The 20139-nt window shown below is 43.3% G+C and overlaps 1 protein-coding gene across 3 annotated transcripts in view; it reads right to left on the bottom strand.

Annotated features, from left to right (window-relative positions):
• The window catches only part of STS (steroid sulfatase), a 514463-nt gene that overhangs the window by 208253 nt on the left and 286071 nt on the right, over positions 1–20139 (bottom strand). For all 3 annotated transcript variants that reach the window (XM_069761574.1, XM_069761575.1, XM_069761576.1), the window contains one exon: positions 14927–15086. In XM_069761574.1, coding sequence (XP_069617675.1) covers positions 14927–15086 — 160 coding nt within the window. The remainder of the gene's footprint in view (positions 1–14926; positions 15087–20139) is intronic.

The following is a 20139-nucleotide window of genomic DNA, read 5'->3' as shown; positions in this document are numbered from 1 at the left end:
CACTGGGGGCTGAATGCTGGACACACTGGGGGCAGAATGCTGGACACACTGGGGCAGAATGCTGGACACACTGGGGGCAGAATGCTGGACACACTAGGGGCTGAATGCTGGACACACTGGGGGCAGAATGCTGGACACACTGGGGGCAGATATGCTGGACACTCTGGGGACAGAAATGCTGGACACTCGTGGGGCAGAAATGCTGGAGACACTTTGGGCAGAAATGCTGGAGACACTGGGGGCAGAAATGCTGAAGACACTGGGGCAGAAATGCTGGAGACACTGGGGGCAGAAATGCTGGAGACATGGGGCAGAATGCTGGAGATATAGGGGGCAGAATGGAGATACGGGGCAGGGTTGGAGACACTGGGGGCAGGATTGAAAACAGATTGTGCAGAAGCATGGGCCAGGATTGGATCATGGGGCAGGATGGATACGATGGAGACAGATGGGGCAGGATGGGGAGATCATATGGGGCATAATGATAATAATAATAATCTTTATTTATATAGCACCAACATATTCCGCAGCGCTTTACAGTTTAACAGTTTCAAACATGGAGAAATCACCAACCACACAACTGAAGAACCGATATCAAATCTTTGTAGAGGATGAAGATGGCACACCTAAGGATGAAACAATACCAGCAAGCAAAAAAGAAAAGGGCACACAGCAACAAGTGACAGCAAAAAGTACAGCCAAGAAGCAACGAAGAGTGGTGGTGGTGGGAGACTCACTACTGAGAGGCACAGAAGCAGCCATCTGCAGACCGGACATAACTGCAAGAGAAGTATGCTGCCTTCCAGGTGCGATGATCAAGGATGTGACCGATAGGATACCAAAGCTCTTCAACTCCAAGGACGTCCACCCATTTCTTCTGATACATGTTGGCACCAATGACACGGCAAGGAAGGACCTACCGACAATCTGCAAAGACTTTGAAGAGTTGGGGAAGAAAGTAAAGGAACTGGATGCACAGGTAGTTTTTTCTTCTATCCTTCCAGTAGACGGGCATGGCACCAGGAGATGGAACAGGATCCTTGATGCAAACAACTGGCTAAGACGATGGTGCAGACAACAAGGATTCGGATTCCTGGACCACGGTGTGAATTACTTGTACGATGGACTCCTCGCCAGAGACGGACTACACCTCAACAAACCTGGGAAACACACATTCGCCAGAAGACTCGCTACACTCATCAGGAGGGCGTTAAACTAGAAGAAGAGGGGACGGGAAGAAAAACATTAGACTTGAACAAAGAAGATCCAGGAAAACATACTCAGAAGGGAGGTAAGAACATTTCTAAAACAATCCACAGCGAGGAGATTGGAACAAAACAAAATCCTCTAAACTGCATGCTCGCAAACGCCAGAAGCCTGACAAACAAGATGGAAGAACTAGAAGCAGAAATATCTACAGGTAACTTTGACATAGTGGGAATAACCGAGACATGGTTAAATGAAAGCTATGACTGGGCAGTTAACTTACAGGGTTACAGTCTGTTTAGAAAGGATCGTAAAAATCGGAGAGGAGGAGGGGTTTGTCTCTATGTAAAGTCTTGTCTAAAGTCCACTTTAAGGGAGGATATTAGCGAAGGAAATGAGGATGTCGAGTCCATATGGGTCGAAATTCATGGAGGGAAAAATGGTAACAAAATTCTCATTGGGGTCTGTTACAAACCCCCAAATATAACAGAAACCATGGAAAGTCTACTTCTAAAGCAGATAGATGAAGCTGCAACCCATAATGAGGTCCTGGTTATGGGGGACTTTAACTACCCGGATATTAACTGGGAAACAGAAACCTGTGAAACCCATAAAGGCAACAGGTTTCTGCTAATAACCAAGAAAAATTATCTTTCACAATTGGTGCAGAATCCAACCAGAGGAGCAGCACTTTTAGACCTAATACTATCTAATAGACCTGACAGAATAACAAATCTGCAGGTGGTCGGGCATCTAGGAAATAGCGACCGCAATATTGTACAGTTTCACCTGTCTTTCACTAGGGGGACTTGTCAGGGAGTCACAAAAACACTGAACTTTAGGAAGGCAAAGTTTGACCAGCTTAGAGATGCCCTTAATCTGGTAGACTGGGACAATATCCTCAGAAATAAGAATACAGATAATAAATGGGAAATGTTTAAGAACATCCTAAATAGGCAGTGTAAGCGGTTTATACCTTGTGGGAATAAAAGGACTAGAAATAGGAAAAACCCAATGTGGCTAAACAAAGAAGTAAGACAGGCAATTAACAGTAAAAAGAAAGCATTTGCACTACTAAAGCAGGATGGCACCATTGAAGCTCTAAAAAACTATAGGGAGAAAAATACTTTATCTAAAAAAACTAATTAAAGCTGCCAAAAAGGAAACAGAGAAGCACATTGCTAAGGAGAGTAAAACTAATCCCAAACTGTTCTTCAACTATATCAATAGTAAAAGAATAAAAACTGAAAATGTAGGCCCCTTAAAAAATAGTGAGGAAAGAATGGTTGTAGATGACGAGGAAAAAGCTAACATATTAAACACCTTCTTCTCCACGGTATTCACGGTGGAAAATGAAATGCTAGGTGAAATCCCAAGAAACAATGAAAACCCTATATTAAGGGTCACCAATCTAACCCAAGAAGAGGTGCGAAACCGGCTAAATAAGATTAAAATAGATAAATCTCCGGGTCCGGATGACATACACCCACGAGTACTAAGAGAACTAAGTAATGTAATAGATAAACCATTATTTCTTATTTTTAGGGACTCTATAGCGACAGGGTCTGTTCCGCAGGATTGGCGCATAGCAAATGTGGTGCCAATATTCAAAAAGGGCTCTAAAAGTGAACCTGGAAATTATAGGCCAGTAAGTCTAACCTCTATTGTTGGTAAAATATTTGAAGGGTTTCTGAGGGATGTTATTCTGGATTATCTCAATGAGAATAACTGTTTAACTCCATATCAGCATGGGTTTATGAGAAATCGCTCCTGTCAAACCAATCTAATCAGTTTTTATGAAGAGGTAAGCTATAGGCTGGACCACGGTGAGTCGTTGGACGTGGTATATCTCGATTTTTCCAAAGCGTTTGATACCGTGCCGCACAAGAGGTTGGTACACAAAATGAGAATGCTTGGTCTGGGGGAAATTGTGTGTAAATGGGTTAGTAACTGGCTTAGTGATAGAAAGCAGAGGGTGGTTATAAATGGTATAGTCTCTAACTGGGTCGCTGTGACCAGTGGGGTACCGCAGGGGTCAGTATTGGGACCTGTTCTCTTCAACATATTCATTAATGATCTGGTAGAAGGTTTACACAGTAAAATATTGATATTTGCAGATGATACAAAACTATGTAAAGCAGTTAATACAAGAGAAGATAGTATTCTGCTACAGATGGATCTGGATAAGTTGGAAACTTGGGCTGAAAGGTGGCAGATGAGGTTTAACAATGATAAATGTAAGGTTATACACATGGGAAGAAGGAATCAATGTCACCATTACACACTGGATGGGAAACCACTGGGTAAATCTGACAGGGAGAAGGACTTGGGGATCCTAGTTAATGATAAACTTACCTGGAGCAGCCAGTGCCAGGCAGCAGCTGCCAAGGCAAACAGGATCATGGGGTGCATTAAAAGAGGTCTGGATACACATGATGAGAGCATTATACTGCCTCTGTACAAATCCCTAGTTAGACCGCACATGGAGTACTGTGTCCAGTTTTGGGCACCGGTGCTCAGGAAGGATATAATGGAACTAGAGAGAGTACAAAGGAGGGCAACAAAATTAATAAAGGGGATGGGAGAACTACAATACCCAGATAGATTAGCGAAATTAGGATTATTTAGTCTAGAAAAAAGACGACTGAGGGGCGATCTAATAACCATGTATAAGTATATAAGGGGACAATACAAATATCTCGCTGAGGATCTGTTTATACCAAGGAAGGTGACGGGCACAAGGGGGCATTCTTTGCGTCTGGAGGAGAGAAGGTTTTTCCACCAGCATAGAAGAGGATTCTTTACTGTTAGGGCAGTGAGAATCTGGAATTGCTTGCCTGAGGAGGTGGTGATGGCGAACTCAGTCGAGGGGTTCAAGAGAGGCCTGGATGTCTTCCTGGAGCAGAACAATATTGTATCATACAATTAGGTTCTGTAGAAGGACGTAGATCTGGGGATTTATTATGATGGAATATAGGCTGAACTGGATGGACAAATGTCTTTTTTCGGCCTTACTAACTATGTTACTATGTTACTATGTAAACACAAAAGTCATAAGTAACAACGTTAACAATACAATAATTAAAGTAAAATAAGACGACCCTGCTCGTGAGAGCTTACAATCTACAATGAGGTGGGGGAGATGCAAAGTACAGGTGTGTATTTACAATGATGTATTTACAATCATGGTCCAGCCATCTTCAGGGGTTGGGGAATAGATGGGGATAGTGAATGGGCTACACACACACAAACATAAAATGACTTTGATTAGTGAACGTGATAGGCCGCTCTGAACAAATGTGTTTTGAGCGAGCGCCTAAAACTATGCAAATTATGGATGGTCCTAATATCTTGGGGTAGAGCATTCCAGAGGATTGGCGCAGCACGAGAGAAGTCTTGGAGTCGGGAGTGGGAGGTACGGATTAGTGCAGAGGTTAATCGAAAGTCATTTGCAGAGCGCAGTGGTCTGTTAGGCTGACAGACAGAAATGAGGGAGGAGATGTAAGGGGGTGCCGCACTGTGGAGAGATTTGTGGGTGAGGACAAGTACTTTGAATTGTATCCTGTAATGAATGGGTAGCCAGTGTAACGACTGGCGAAGAGCGGACGCGTCCGAGTAACGATTAGCCAGATGGACGACCCTGGCTGCTGCATTAAGGATGGACTGGAGAGGGGAAAGTCGAGTGAGGGGGAGGCCAATTAATAGAGCGTTACAGTAGTCCAGGCGGGAGTGGATCAGGGCGACAGTGAGGGTTTTAGCTGTCTCCATGGTGAGAAAAGGGCGGATTCTAGAGATGTTCTTTAGGTGTAAGCGGCACGAGCGGGCAAGAGATTGTATATGGGAGGTGAAGGAGAGATTGGAGTCAAACATAACACCCAGACAGCGCGCCTGCTGCCGGGGTGTTATTATGGTGCCACCCACGGAGAGGGAAATGTCAGATTTAGGGAGGTTAGTAGATGGTGGGAGCAGAAGAAGTTCAGTTTTGGAGAGGTTGAGTTTCAGATAGAGAGCGGACATGATATTGGAGACTGCGGACAGACAGTCAGTGGCGTTCTGTAGTACAGCGGGGGTAAGGTCAGGGGATGACGTATATAGTTGTGTGTCATCAGCATAAAGATGGTACTGAAAGCCAAATCTGGATACTCATGAGGACAGGATGGGAGATCATATAGCTGAAGCCAGAAATGAGACACACAGGGGCCAGGATGGGGAATATTATTACCATAGGAACTAATTTAGGGATATTATTACTGCAGTGATGTATTTATTTTATTTTTTGAGTATACTGTTTCAAATGAGGGGGCAGGACTGTTTCTGTGTAGAGTGACACTATGTTGCCTCTATTTCTTCATGTGGTGTAATGTAGAAGTTAAGAAAAATTAAGTAATGTGTTCTGCAAGCAGAGCTCGGGATAACTGTGTTATTTCCTGCAGAGATGAGCTCTGGCTGGAAGAAGTGATGGCGGTCTGTGCTGGATGAAAGATGAAGGACTTCACCTAGAGACGTCACTGGTGAGTTAGTGTGTTACCAATACACTGACACTATACACTGTATACTATATACAGAGCTCCTGAGTATAATGTCACCAGTGATCACTGTATAACCTCTACACAGACACTGCATACTAAGTACAGATCTCCTGTATATAATGGCACTTATGGTGATAGTATTGTGTTTTTTTAATTACTGATCAGTATTGCAGTATTAGGTCATTATGTGGTGGTAATATGTGGTCTGGACATGGTGTGGTATTTGTTCCTTGTATGTACTATTTGGTCACTTTGTGGTGGTAATATGTGGCCTGGTCATGGTGCGGTGGTACTTGTTCTTTGTAGGTGATATTATTCGGTCACTGGTGGTAATATGTGGTTTGGTCATGGTGTTGTATTTGTTCCTTGTATGTGATATTATTGGTCATTTTAAAAATTGAAAAATAAATAAAAATATACCTAAATTGTATTGCATATTTTAACAAATATTTAATAGGTTACAATAGAATAGGGCCCATCTAAAAGTGTCTACCGTGTTATGGTGGCGGCTTGAAAAATCTTTTGGCCAAAACAAAAGCTGCCGATTATATTTGTGATCTGGTGATGGGAACTGTTAATGTGCGATAGGTGAGAAGTGGAGTTTCACTCAGCAACTATTTTTCTGGAATAATCTGGTTCAGGTATATGATGACCCCGTCACATGACCCCATCACATGACTGGGGGGCCCACAGAGTCTGAACAGCTTGGGGCCCTAGCTACCCTTAATCCACCCCTGGTTGTGACTGCAGTTTATGTTCAGGTATTCAAACCGCTGCATGACCAGCTCTACCCTCGCCTACTGCATTCTCACCCATCTCTTGTAGATTGTGAGCCTTCGCAGGCAGGGTCCTCTCTCCTCCTGTACGAGTTATGACTTGTATTGTTTAAGATTATTGTACTTGTTTTTATTATGTATACCCCTCCTCACATGTAAAGCGCCATGGAATAAATGGAGCTATAACGATAAATAATAATAATAATAATAATAAAAAAGGTAGAGCAGCTTATTAGTAGCCACTGTATCTTCCTGGATCTTCTTGGCAGCTGATAGAAAATAAAACACTGGGGCTGAGTAATCCTACTGAATACAGGGTCCAGCAGTGAAGTGCCCCCTCACCTCCACTACATACATCCTGCAGAGGGGATATTCTATGTGCTCCCCAAACTGCTCTTCTGCCGCACCATATACTCTGAAGTCTCCTCACCTTTGTATCTGAATGTTAACCCTTACCTCCCTCTTCTCTCCCAGCTTGTACTGTTGTATATCCTGTGCAGGAGAGGTAAGGGTTAAGTCCCCCTTAGTGCTCCCCCTGTGATCTGTGGATTATCACATCCACTCCATAGACTGCAGTAAGGTTTTCTCAGCCCCTGCCTGTCACCTCCTGCCCCATATGTGATGTGGATCTATGCATGTGAAGCAGAGGTGGGGAACAATCTAATCACTTTTCTAATATATTTCAGATACAAATAATTTACCTTTCCCCTCTCTTTTTTTTTTTTAACTTCCAATTACCAATGGCATTTTTGGGTACTCACATGGGACATCATTAGTGGACAGAGGCTGCGGTCACTGCCACAGCTGCTTTCCCCACCATGAAATAAAGCATCTTCTGTTTCAGAGACTGGACTGGTCCCTGCCGGGTCATCACTTCTCTTTAGAGCCAGCAATGGAGCGCACTGTCACTGTGCATTCAAAGGATCGTAGCACAGGAAGCTCATACTGAGTATGCATCAGAATTTACAGTCGATGAATTATCAGGTGAGCAGGACTAGCCCAGCCTCCAAAATAGACATCACTGATGGTGCTTCATTTCAGAGAGGGTGCAGAGGCTGCAGCAGTGATTGCAGTTTCTGCCCCTGGTGATGGCCCTCTTGAGCATCCCAGCATGCACTGGTGAATCTCAAGCAAAATGTCATGGGACGTTAAAAAAATAAAGAAGTCAGAATGTAAAGGGTACATTAGGGAATTTTTTATTGAAGTTTATTCAAAAACTAGATTAGATTATTACACTGAATAGATATACATTTAATATGAAATTCATCTTTGGTTTTGGACCGCCCCTTTAATTTCAGCCAATTGGTTCAGCCCTCCATAGCAGTGCCAGTTTCTCATGCGGCCCCTTGGGAAAATTAATTGCCCACGCCTGACATAGACTGAATTAAATGATGAACCTGTAGATATCTGCAGCAACCACTTGAGAAAGCTAACTGCATACTATCTATACATTGATTGCAAAACAAATATTACCATACATTAAATATCTAAGCTCTCTCACTTGGTGTCTGCAGCTAACCAAAATGTTTTCATTAACCTTAGTGTTACCAGCCTGGCTCAATCAATGATTCCAGATTGGATGCCACAGCTTGAGCTTCTCTTTCTCTGCTGCCATGCCGTCGGCTGGTGAACACACATTTTCTCTAAAGACCTAGAAAGATCAGTTTGCCATAGGGTCTTTTCCTCCTAGAGTGCAGACATTCCTGTAACATCAGGATCCCAAGGCCATGCATAGGGGCAAAAGGGAACATTGTGTCCTCTGGTACACAGGAGAAGATGGATGTGGAACCGCATGAAGGGAACGCTAAACGCGTGTTGGGGTCCTGCCATCCGGCTCAGGGTCACTCTCTTCCCTCTAATAAGCTCTGCCCATTGGTGTTACTTGTTATTGTCATTTAGTTACCACCTTTTACATGCTTCTTTATGTCTTGGGATTGATCTTACCGCAGTGTACCATCTGATACATATGCACTTCTTATGCTTTATTGTTAAGCACACAGATGTTTGACTGTTTTCTTATCTATGATGGGTGACCCGGTTGTATCTGTTTTTGTCTTGGTATTTCTTCACTTTACCCTGTAAGGGATCTGTACTCACTCAGCTGCAGTTGAGGTAGGCACAGGAAGCGGTATGACTGGAATGTCCAAGCAAGTTTATTCAAATGGCATAAACTGCTCTGGTTAGGAGAAACAAATGAACAGCCTTTTCAGGCAAAAAGTAACAAATAGAAAAATAAACAGTCGATATAGTACAGTGGGTCCGCCTGAACAGGTCAGTGTCTTCAGCAAACACAATAGAGGTCTTCATACCTCCAGCCACAGACACTGAATGAGGCAATTGGCCTCCATTTTATTAGCCAAACCACACCCCTGGGGAGGAGATATGTGAGCGATCATTCCCACCCATCTCTTATGACCACTCGTAAGACCCGGCCCTGGAACGACCCAAACAATTCTCTCAGCACTATACGTGCCGGAGCATACTTCCGAGCTCACATCACTGCAGCTAATAGCCGCGGTGACAGATATCTCCCCTCAAGGACTTGTCTGCCGGCCATCTTACACCCTCTGTTTTAATGTGGTTATAAAAAACGTATACTTGCTTACACTACATTCAGCTGTTACTCCTCATTCTCCTATTGTTCTCATGGTGTATTGTAAGTAGAATATTCGCTTAAAATTAATAACTTTTTACATGCCTGAAATTTCATTATAAAAGAAACCTATCTAGCTTCTGCTGCAAAATTCCACATGGATAAACCATTGATGAAGAAAAATAAAGAAAAATCATAAGAGGTAAACATAACAGGCTTATAACACAATAGTCAGATTGTAGGGCAGTTCAAATTAACCCCTTCCCGACCTGTGACACAGCGTATGCGTCATGAAAGTCGGTGCCAATCCGACCTGTGACGCATATGCTGTGTCACAGAAAGATCGCGTCCCTGCAGATCGGGTGAAAGGGTTAACTCCCATTTCACCCGATCTGCAGGGACAGGGGGAGTGGTAGTTTAGCCCAGGGGGGGTGGCTTCACCCCCTCGTGGCTACGATCGCTCTGATTGGCTGTTGAAAGTGAAACTGCCAATCAGAGCGATTTGTAATATTTCACCTAAAAAAATGGTGAAATATTACAATCCAGCCATGGCCGATGCTGCAATATCATCGGCCATGGCTGGAAATACTAATGTGCCCCCACCCCACCCCTCCGATCGCCCCCCCAGCCCCCCGATCTGTGGCCCGCTCCCCTCCGTCCTGTGCTCCGCTCCCCCGTCCTCCTGTCCGCTCCCCCGTGCTCCAATCACACCCCCCCGTGCTCCAATCAAACCCCCCCGCACTCCGATCCCCCCCCGTGCTCCGAACCACCCCCCCTGCACACCGATCCCCCCCCCCTGCACACCGATCCACCCGCCCGCACACCGATCACTCTCCCCCATGCTCCGATCCCTCCCCCCCCGTGCTCCGACGCCCCCCCGTGCCCTGATCTCCCCCCCCTGTGCCCTGATCTCCCCCCCTTATACTTACCGATCCTGGCGGGGTCCGTCAGTCTTCTTCCCCGAGCGCCGCCATGTTCCAAAATGGCGGGCGCATGCGCAGTGCGCCCGCCGAATCTGCCGGCCGGCAGATTCGTTCCAATGTGAATTTTGATCACTGTGATATAATCTATCACAGTGGTCAAAATAAAAAAACAGTAAATGACCCCCCCCATTTGTCCCCCATAGATAGGGACAATAATAAAATAAAGATTTTTTTTTTTTTTTCACTAAGGTTGGAGTTAGAACTAGGGTTAGGGTTAGGGGTAGGGTTAGGGGTAGGGTTAGGGTTAGGGTTAGGGTTAGGGGTAGGGTTAGGGGTAGGGTAGGGGTAGGGTTAGGGGTAGGGTTAGGGGTAGGGGTAGGGTTAGGGGTAGGGTTAGGGTTAGGGTTTCGGTATGTGCACACGTATTCTGGTCCTCTGCGGATTTTTCTGCAGCGGATTTGATAAATCCGCAGTGCTAAACCGCTGCGGATTTATGGCAGATTTACCGCGGTTTTTCTGCGCATTTCACTGCGGTTTTACAACTGCGATTTTCTATTGGAGCAGTTGTAAAACCGCTGTGGAATCCGCAGAAAGAAGTGACATGCTGCGGAATGTAAACCGCTGCGTTTCCGTGCAGTTTTTCCGCAGCATGTGTACAGCGATTTTTGTTTCCCATAGGTTTACATTGAAATGTAAACTCATGGGAAACTGCTGCGGATCCGCAGCGTTTTCCAAAGCGTGTGCACATACCTTTAGAATTAGGCTATGTGCACACGGTGCGGATTTGGCTGCGGATCCGCAGCGGATTGGCCGCTGCGGATCCGCAGCAGTGTTCCATCAGGTTTACAGTACCATGTAAACCTATGGAAAACCAAATCCGCTGTGCCCATGGTGCGGAAAATACCGCACGGAAACGCTGCGTTGTATTTTCCGCAGCATGTCAATTCTTTGTGCGGATTCCGCAGCGTTTTACACCTATTCCTCAATAGGAATCCGCAGGTGAAATCCGCAGGTAAAACGCAGTGCCTTTTACCCGCGGATTTTTCAAAAATGGTGCGGAAAAATCTCACACGAATCCGCAACGTGGGTACATAGCCTTAGGGTTAGGGTTGGGTTGGAATTAGGGTTGTGGTTAGGGTTAGGGGTGTGTTGGGGTTAGGGTTGTGGTTAGGGGTGTGTTGCGGTTAGGGTTGTGGTTAGGGTTACGGCTACAGTTGGGATAAGGGTTAGGGGTGTGTTGGCGTAAGAATTGAGGGGTTTCCACTGTTTAGGCACATCAGGGGGTCTCCAAACGCAACATGGCGCCACCATTGATTCCAGCCAATCTTTTATTCAAAAAGTCAAATGGTGCTCCTTCCCTTCCGAGCCCCGACGTGTGCCCAAACAGTGGTTTACCCCCACATATGGGGTATCAGTGTACTCAGGACAAACTGGGCAACAATTACTGGGGTCCAATTTCTCCTGTTACCCTTGAGAAAATAAAAAATTGCTTGCTAAAACATCATTTTTGAGGAAAGTAAAATGATTTTTTATTTTCACGGCTCTGCGTTGTAAACGTCTGTGAAGCACTTGGGGGTTCAAAGTGCTCACCACATATCTAGATAAGTTCCTTGGGGGGTCTAGTTTCCAAAATGGGGTCACTTGTGGGGGGTTTCTACTGTTTAGGCACACCAGGGGCTCTGCAAACGCAACGTGACGCCCGCAGACCATTCCATCAAAGTCTGCATTTCAAAACGTCACTACTTGACTTCCGAGCCCCGACATGTGCCCAAACAGTGGTTTACCCCCACATATGGGGTATCAGCGTACTCAGGACAAACTGGGCAACAATTACTGGGGTCCAATTTCTCCTGTTACCCTTGAGAAAATAAAAAATTGCTTGCTAAAACATCATTTTTGAGGAAAGAAAAATGATTTTTTATTTTCACGGCTCTGCGTTGTAAACGTCTGTGAAGCACTTGGGGGTTCAAAGTGCTCACCACATATCTAGATAAGTTCCTTGGGGGGTCTAGTTTCCAAAATGGGGTCACTTGTGGGGGGTTTCTACTGTTTAGGCACACCAGGGGCTCTGCAAACGCAACGTGACGCCCGCAGACCATTCCATCAAAGTCTGCATTTCAAAAGTCACTACTTCCCTTCTGAGCCCCGACGTGTGCCCAAACAGTGGTTTACCCCCACATATGGGGTATCAGCGTACTCAGGAGAAACTGGACAACAACTTTTGGGGTCCAATTTCTCCTGTAACCCTTGGGAAAATAAAAAATTCTGGGCTAAAAAATTATTTTTGAGGAAAGAAAACGTATTTATTATTTTCACTGCTCTGTGTTATAAACTTCTGTGAAGCACTTGGGGGTTCAAAGTGCTCACCTCACATCTAGATAAGTTCCTTTCGGGGTCTAGTTTCTAAAATGGGGTCACTTGTGGGGGGTTTCTACTGTTTAGCCACATCAGGGGCTCTGCAAACGCAACGTAACGCCCGCAGAGCATTCCATCAAAGTCTGCATTTCAAAATGTCACTACTTGACTTCCGAGCCCCGACATGTGCCCAAACTGTGGTTTACCCCCACATATGGGGTATCAGCGTACTCAGGAGAAACTGTACAACAACTTTTGGGGTCAAATTTCTCCTGTTACCCTTGGGAAAATAATAAATTGCAGGCTAAAAGATCATTTTAGAGAAAATAAAATTTTTATTTTATTTTCATGGCTCTGCGTTATAAACTTCTGTGAAGCACTTGGAAGTTCAAAGTCCTCACCACACATCTAGATTAGTTCCTTTGGGGGTCTAGTTTCCAAAATGGGGTCATATGTGGGGGATCTCCAATGTTTAGGCACACAGGGGCTCTCCAAACGTGACATGGTGTCCGCTAATGATTGGAGCTAATTTTCCATTTAAAAAGCCAATTGGCGTGCCTTCCCTTCCGAGCCCTGCCGTGCGCCCAAACAGTGGTTTACCCCCACATATGGGGTATCAGCGTACTCAGGACAAACTGGACAACAACATTTGCGGTCCAATTTCTCCTATTACCCTTGGCAAAATAGGAAATTCCAGGCTAAAAATCATTTTTGAGGAAAGAAAAATTATTTTTTATTTTCATGGCTCTGCATTATAAACTTCTGTGAAGCACCTGGGGGTTTAAAGTGCTCAATATGCATCTAGATAAGTTCCTTGGGGGGTCTAGTTTCCAAAATGGGGTCACTTGTGGGGGAGCTCCAATGCATAGGCACACAGGGGCTCTCTAAACGCGACATGGTGTCCGCTAACAATTGGAGCTAATTTTCCATTCAAAAAGTCAAATGGCGCGCCTTCCCTTCCGAGCCCTGCCGTGTGCCCAAACAGTGGTTTACCCCCACATATGAGGTATCGGCGTACTCGGGAGAAATTGCCCAACAAATTTTAGGATTCATTTTATCCTATTGCCCATGTGAAAATGAAAAACTGAGGTGAAAAGAATTTTTTTGTGAAAAAAAAAAGTACTTTTTCATTTTTACAGATCAATTTGTGAAGCACCTGAGGGTTTAAAGTGCTCAATATGCATCTAGATAAGTTCCTTGGGGGGTCTAGTTTCCAAAATGGGGTCATTTGTGGGGGAGCTCCAATGTTTAGGCACACGGGGGCTCTCCAAACACGACATGGTGTCCGCTAACGATGGAGATAATTTTTCATTCAAAGAGTCAAATGGCGCTCCTTCCCTTCCGAACCTTACCATGTGCCCAAACAGTGGTTTACCTCCACATGTGAGGTATCGGTGTACTCATGAGAAATTGCCCAACAAATTTTAGGATCCATTTTATCCTGTTGCCCATGTGAAAATGAAAAAAATTGAGGCTAAAAGAATTTTTTTGTGAAAAAAAAGTACTTTTTCATTTTTACGGATCAATTTGTGAAGCCCCCGGGGGTTCAAAGTTCTCACTATGCATCTAGATAAGTTCCTTGGGGCGTCTAGTTTCCAAAATGGGGTCACGTGTGGGGGAGCTCCAATTTTTAGGCACACGGGGGCTCTCCAAACGTGACATGGTGTCCGCTAAAGAGTGGAGCCAATTTTTCATTCAAAAAGTCAAATGGCGCTCCTTCCCTTCCAAGCCCTGCCGTGCGCCCAAACATTGGTTTACCCCCACATATGAGGTATCAGCGTACTCAGGACAAATTGGACAACAACTTTCGTGGTTCAGTTTCTCCTTGTACCATTGGGAAAATAAAAAAAATGTTGCTAAAAGATAATTTTTGTGACTAAAAAGTTAAATGTTCATTTTTTCCTTCCATGTTGCTTCTGCTGCTGTGAAGCACCTGAAGGGTTAAAAAACTTCTTGAATGTGGTTTTGAGCACCTTGAGGGGTGCATTTTTTAGAATGGTGTCACTTTTGGGTATTTTCATCCATATAGACCCCTCAAACTGACTTCAAATGTGAGGTGGTCCCTAAAAAAAATGGTTTTGTAAATTTCGTTGTAAAAATGAGAAATCGCTGGTCAAATTTTAACTCTTATAACTTCCTAGCAAAAAAAAATGTTGTTTCCAAAATTGTGCTGGTGTAAAGTATACATGTGGGAAATGTTATTTATTAACTATTTTGTGTCACATAACTCTCTGGTTTAACAGAATAAAAATTCAAAATGTGAAAATTGCGAAATTTTCAAAATTTTCGCCAAATTTCCGTTTTTATCACAAATAAACGCAGAATTTATTGACCTAAATTTACCACTAACATGAAGCCCAATATGTCACGAAAAAACAATCTCAGAACCGCTAGGATCCGTTGAAGCGTTCCTGAGTTATTACCTCATAAAGGGACACTGGTCAGAATTGCAAAAAACGGCCAGGTCATTAAGGTCAAAATAGGCTGGGTCATGAAGGGGTTAAATGAAATATCTATAGATGTTACATTATTGGCAATAATTACCTGTCCTGTGGAACATCTGCACCACTGAGCTTTACAATTGTGGGGAATATGTCCATGTTACTTGTTGGTTCATTAATAACTGTCTCAGGTTTTATAACACCGGGCCAATTTAGAAGTCCAGGTACACGTATTCCTCCTTCCCAATTAGTTGCTTTTCCACCTTTAAAGGTAACAGAAAAATTGTTTTTATAAATTTAAATATATACTGAATGACATAAAAACAATCAAAATCCAAGATTGATAGCAAGCATCTCTAAGGTCAAAAAGCATGCGTGTATTCAGTAGAAAAAAATATATGAAAAAGATGAAATAATGGTTGGAAACTAGAAAATTGGGAGGAAAAAATCATTAGTTTGCATGCTAAGCAATAAAGAATATTTATTTATAAATTGGTTTTCAACCAACCTCTTCCTGTTATGCGCCATACATATATTGCTCTGTGGGAGATGTGTTCCTGTAAACAGCAGTATATGTATAGCGCCATGATTGCGAGGCCTCACTCTATGTGAAAGCTGACACCGAGCAGCAGCTCCCACGATTGGTGCTAGTACCAACTGCGGGCATTTAATCCCTCTGATGCTGCTGTCAGCAGTGACAGCGACATCAAGGAGCATTATGCAGGGAATGGTTTCCCTGCCCACTTCCATCAGGACAATGTAATGCGATCACATTTTCCTGATGGTCTCCATGGAGACCCCCAGCCGCAAGATGCACCCGGGGTCCTTCAGGGTAGGTGGCCGGTGAGCGCCTGCTCAGAGCAGGACCTGAGAAGCCTCCTTCCTTGCCTGTCAGACGCTGCTCCAATGCTCAGCAATGCAGATGCATTGCAGAGCATCAGATCAGTGATCTGTCGCAACACATTGATGTCCCATCCTGGGACAATGTGAAAATAAATTATTAAAAAGTGTAAAAATATTTTTTCTAAAATCCCCAGAAAAAGAAATTAAAACATTTATTTATGTAAATAAAAAAATAAACAAAAAAAGTACACATATTTGGTATCGCCCCATCTGTAACGATCCGCTCTATAAAACTGTCCCATTAGTTAACCCCTTCAGTGAACACCATAAAAAAAAATAAAAAACAAGGCAAAAAACAATCCTTTATCATCATGCCACCAAACAAAAAATGCAATAAAACGCAATCAAAAAGCTGAATATAAAGAAAAATAGTACCACTGGAAATGTCACATGTCCTGTAAAAAAGAAGCCACCGTACGGCTCCGTCAGCAGAAAAATAAAAAAGTTATAGCTCTCAGAATTAAGATATGCAAAAATAATTATTTTTTTCTATAAAATAGTTTTTATTGTGTAAAAGCGACAAAAAAAAAAAAAAATTGAAATTGGGTATTACTGTAATCGTACTGACCCAGAGAATAAAGCTGCCTTACCAATTTTACCACACATGGAACAGTATTAAAAAAGAAACTCAAAAAGCAATCCCTGAATTGCTGTTTTTTGTTCATTTAGTCTCGCAAAAATCAGAATAGAAAGAGATCAAAAAATATTATGTACCAGAAAATGGTACCAATAAAAATGACAACTCTTCCTGCAAAAAAGCTATCACATGACTCTGCTGGATGGAATATCGAAAAATGATAGCTGTCTAAATATTGTGATGCAAAAATAAGTTTTTGCAATAAAAAGCATCTTATAGTGTGTGACAGCAGCCAAACATAAAAACCCGATATAAATCTAATATCGCTGTAATCGCACTGACCTGAAGAATAAAGTCACCTGATCACTTATACAGCATGAAGAAAGGTGTAAAAATTAAAAAAAAATTCTTCACATGCTGTTTAGTTTTTTATTCTGCCACCCAAAGATCGCAATAAGGCTTGGCACACATTCATCCTGTGCTCTGAGCTGAGCGCTTGCACCAGAGTTTCCATGTAAATCTCTGAAATACGTGATTCAGACAGAACCCCCGGAAGAAGATTCCCTATAATGAGACAGATGGAGGCACTGTGGATGCCATAGGACCTGTGATCTGGCAGTGTCGGTCATTTTAGGATTCCATAAAAGTGCTGTTGGCCACAGTTTTGTGCACTTCAGAAAAGGACACTTCTAAACAGAGGTCAGACGGAGTCCAGAGTAACTCTGCTTCCTCTTTATGTTGAATGGATACATTGGGGGAATCATCTGAATCACGTCACTCAGAGATCTAGATGGAAACCACAAAGTAAGTGGTCAGCATAGAGCGCCAGATAAATGTGATCCCAAACGTTATGTAAAATGTTCCCAATAAAGCTGCAAGTCAATCCACAAAAAAGCAAGTACCCACTCTGGTCCGTCTTCTGTTAACGGAAATATAGGGGGCTTCCCATGTGTTCCTGTTTCCACATTACTGGTAGCATAGAGGCTCTGGAAAATTGAAACGGCTCCTAGTTCCCCAAAAGAAATTCAGCAAATTTTCCACTCCTAATTCCAAATGCCCCCTCCCTTCTGAGCCCGAATGTGCCTAAACCACATTTAGCACCCTTGTGTTTGGCATGTCTGTAGTGATGAAATCCCACCTAATTTATTGGTGCATGTTTCCAGAAGAATGAACTGAGCATAATGTACTGGTGACTAGGGTTGAGCGAAACGGGTTGTTCATTTTCAAAAGTCGCCGACTTTTGGCAAAGTCGGGTTTCATGAAACCCGATCCGACTCTTGTGCAGGGTCGGCCATGCGGTACGCGACTTTCGCGCCAAAGTCGCGTTTCAATGACGCGAAAAGCGCCATTTCTCAGCCAATGAAGGTAAACGCAGAGTGTGGGCAGCGTGATGACATAGGTCCTGGTCCCCACCATCTTAGAGAAGGGCATTGCAGTGATTGGCTTGCTGTCCGCGGCGTCACAGGGGCTATAAAGGGGCGTTCCCGCCGACCGCCATGTTACTGCTGCTGATCTGAGCTTAGGGAGAGGTTGCTGCCGCTTCGTCAGAAGCAGGGATAGCGTTAGGCAGGGTCCATTAACCACCAAACCGCTTGTGCTGTAGCGATTTCCACAGCCCAACACCACCTTCGGTGTGCAGGGATAGTGGAAGCTACATTTTTTTTTTTCCTCAGCGCTGTAGCTCATTGGGCTGCCCTAGAAGGCTCCCTGATAGCTGCATTGCTGTGTGTACGCCGCTGTGCAAACCAACTGCTTTTTTCAAAGCACAAATCCTCTTGTTCCTTCCTTTCTGCACAGCTATCTTGTTTGTTTGTCCACACTTTTTATTTAATTTGTGCATCAGTCCACTCCTTATTGCTGCCTGCCATACCTGGCTGAGATTACTGCAGGGAGATAGTAATTGAAGGACAGTTCCTTTTTTTTTTTTTTTTTTTGTGGGAGATTAAGATTGGCATTTCTGCTAGAGTGCCATCCCTGTCTGTGTCATCTCTCACTCAGTGGGCCATAGAAAGCCTATTTATTTTTTTGCTTGATTTGGGTTCTAAAATCTACCTGAAAAAATCACTACATCTTCTAAATCATTTTTTTTGTATTTTTTTTTCTAAAGTCTCCCTGAAAAAAAAAAAAAAATCAAATCAGTGGGAGATTAATATTGCCCTTTCTGCTTGTGTGCCAGTCTTGACTCCTGGGTGTGCCATCTCTCTCTCTCCAATTGTGGGCCATAGAAAGCCTATTAATTTTTTTGCTTGATTTGGGTTCCAAAATCTACCTGAAAATATCACTAAATCAATCAGTGGGAGATAAATATTGGCCTCTGGGCTTGTGTGCCACTCCTGACTCCTGTGTGCGTCCTCTCTCACTCAGTGGGCCATAGAAAGCCTATTTTTTTTTTATTTGTTTTCTAAATTCTCCCTGAAACAATCATTTCATTTTATTTGGTTTCTAAATTCTTTCTGAAAAATTCATTTTTTTGTATTTTTTTTTCTAAAGTCTCCCTGAAAAAAAAAAAAAATCAAATCAGTGGGAGATTAATATTGCCCTTTCTGCTTGTGTGCCAGTCTTGACTCCTGGGTGTGCCATCTCTCTCTCTCTCTCCAATTGTGGGCCATAGAAAGCCTATTTATTTTTTTGCTTGATTTGGGTTCCAAAATCTACCTGAAAAAATCACTAAATCAATCAGTGGGAGATAAATATTGGCCTCTGGGCTTGTGTGCCACTCCTGACTCCTGTGTGCGTCCTCTCTCACTCAGTGGGCCATAGAAAGCCTATTTTTTTTTTATTTGTTTTCTAAATTCTCCCTGAAACAATCATTTCATTTTATTTGGTTTCTAAATTATTCCTGAAAAATTCATTTTTTTGTATTTTTTTTTTCTAAAGTCTCCCTGAAAAAAAAAAAAAAATCAAATCAGTGGGAGATTAATATTGCCCTTTCTGCTTGTGTGCCAGTCTTGACTTCTGGGTGTGCCATCTCTCTCTCTCTCTCCAATTGTGGGCCATAGAAAGCCTATTTATTTTTTTGCTTGACTTGGGTTCCAAAATCTACCTGAAAAAATCACTAAATCAATCAGTGGGAGATAAATATTGGCCTCTGGGCTTGTGTGCCACTCCTGACTCCTGTGTGCGTCCTCTCTCACTCAGTGGGCCATAGAAAGCCTATTTTTTTTTTATTTGTTTTCTAAATTCTCCCTGAAACAATCATTTCATTTTATTTGGTTTATAAATTCTTCCTTAAAAAATCATTTTTTTTTATTATTTTTTTTTTTCTAAAGTCTCCCTTTTAAAAAAACAAAAACAAATCAGTGGGAGATTAATATTTACATTTGCGCTTCAGTGACAGTCCTGCGTGTGTGGCATCTCTCTCATTTGTTGCCACCAACAACAGAGTGTGTAACATTGTGCCTGATTTTCGTTGTGGTCTCACCCACCTGTAAAGGGGTAGCTAAATCATACTGAAGTTATAGCTCACCGTGTATGTTGTGTGACAGCAACAAATACCGTTAGTTTGGTAATGTTTTTAAAACAATGAGGAAGTCTGGTGGAAGAGGTCGTGGCCGGGGGCGTTCATTGTCAGCTGGTAATGAGGGTAGTGGTAGTGGTGGAGCATCAGGTGGTCGTGGGAAAAAAAATATTGCACCTAAGTCTGGAGCTGTGGAGCCAGGTTCGTCGTCTGGCTACACAAGGCCTCGAACGCTCCCTTTTCTGGGAGTAGGAAAACCGCTTTTAAAGCCGGAGCAGCAAGAGCAAGTTTTGGCTTATCTTGCTGACTCAGCCTCTAGCTCTTTTGCCTCCTCTCGTGAAACTGGTAAAAGTAAAAGCAGCGCGTCGTTAGTGGATGT

Source organism: Ranitomeya imitator, chromosome 3 (genome assembly GCF_032444005.1).
Source record: "Ranitomeya imitator isolate aRanImi1 chromosome 3, aRanImi1.pri, whole genome shotgun sequence".
Taxonomy (NCBI): Eukaryota; Metazoa; Chordata; class Amphibia; order Anura; family Dendrobatidae; genus Ranitomeya; species Ranitomeya imitator.
The sequence above is the reverse complement of the archived record's forward strand: the minus strand, read 5'-3'. Positions and strand labels throughout refer to the sequence as shown.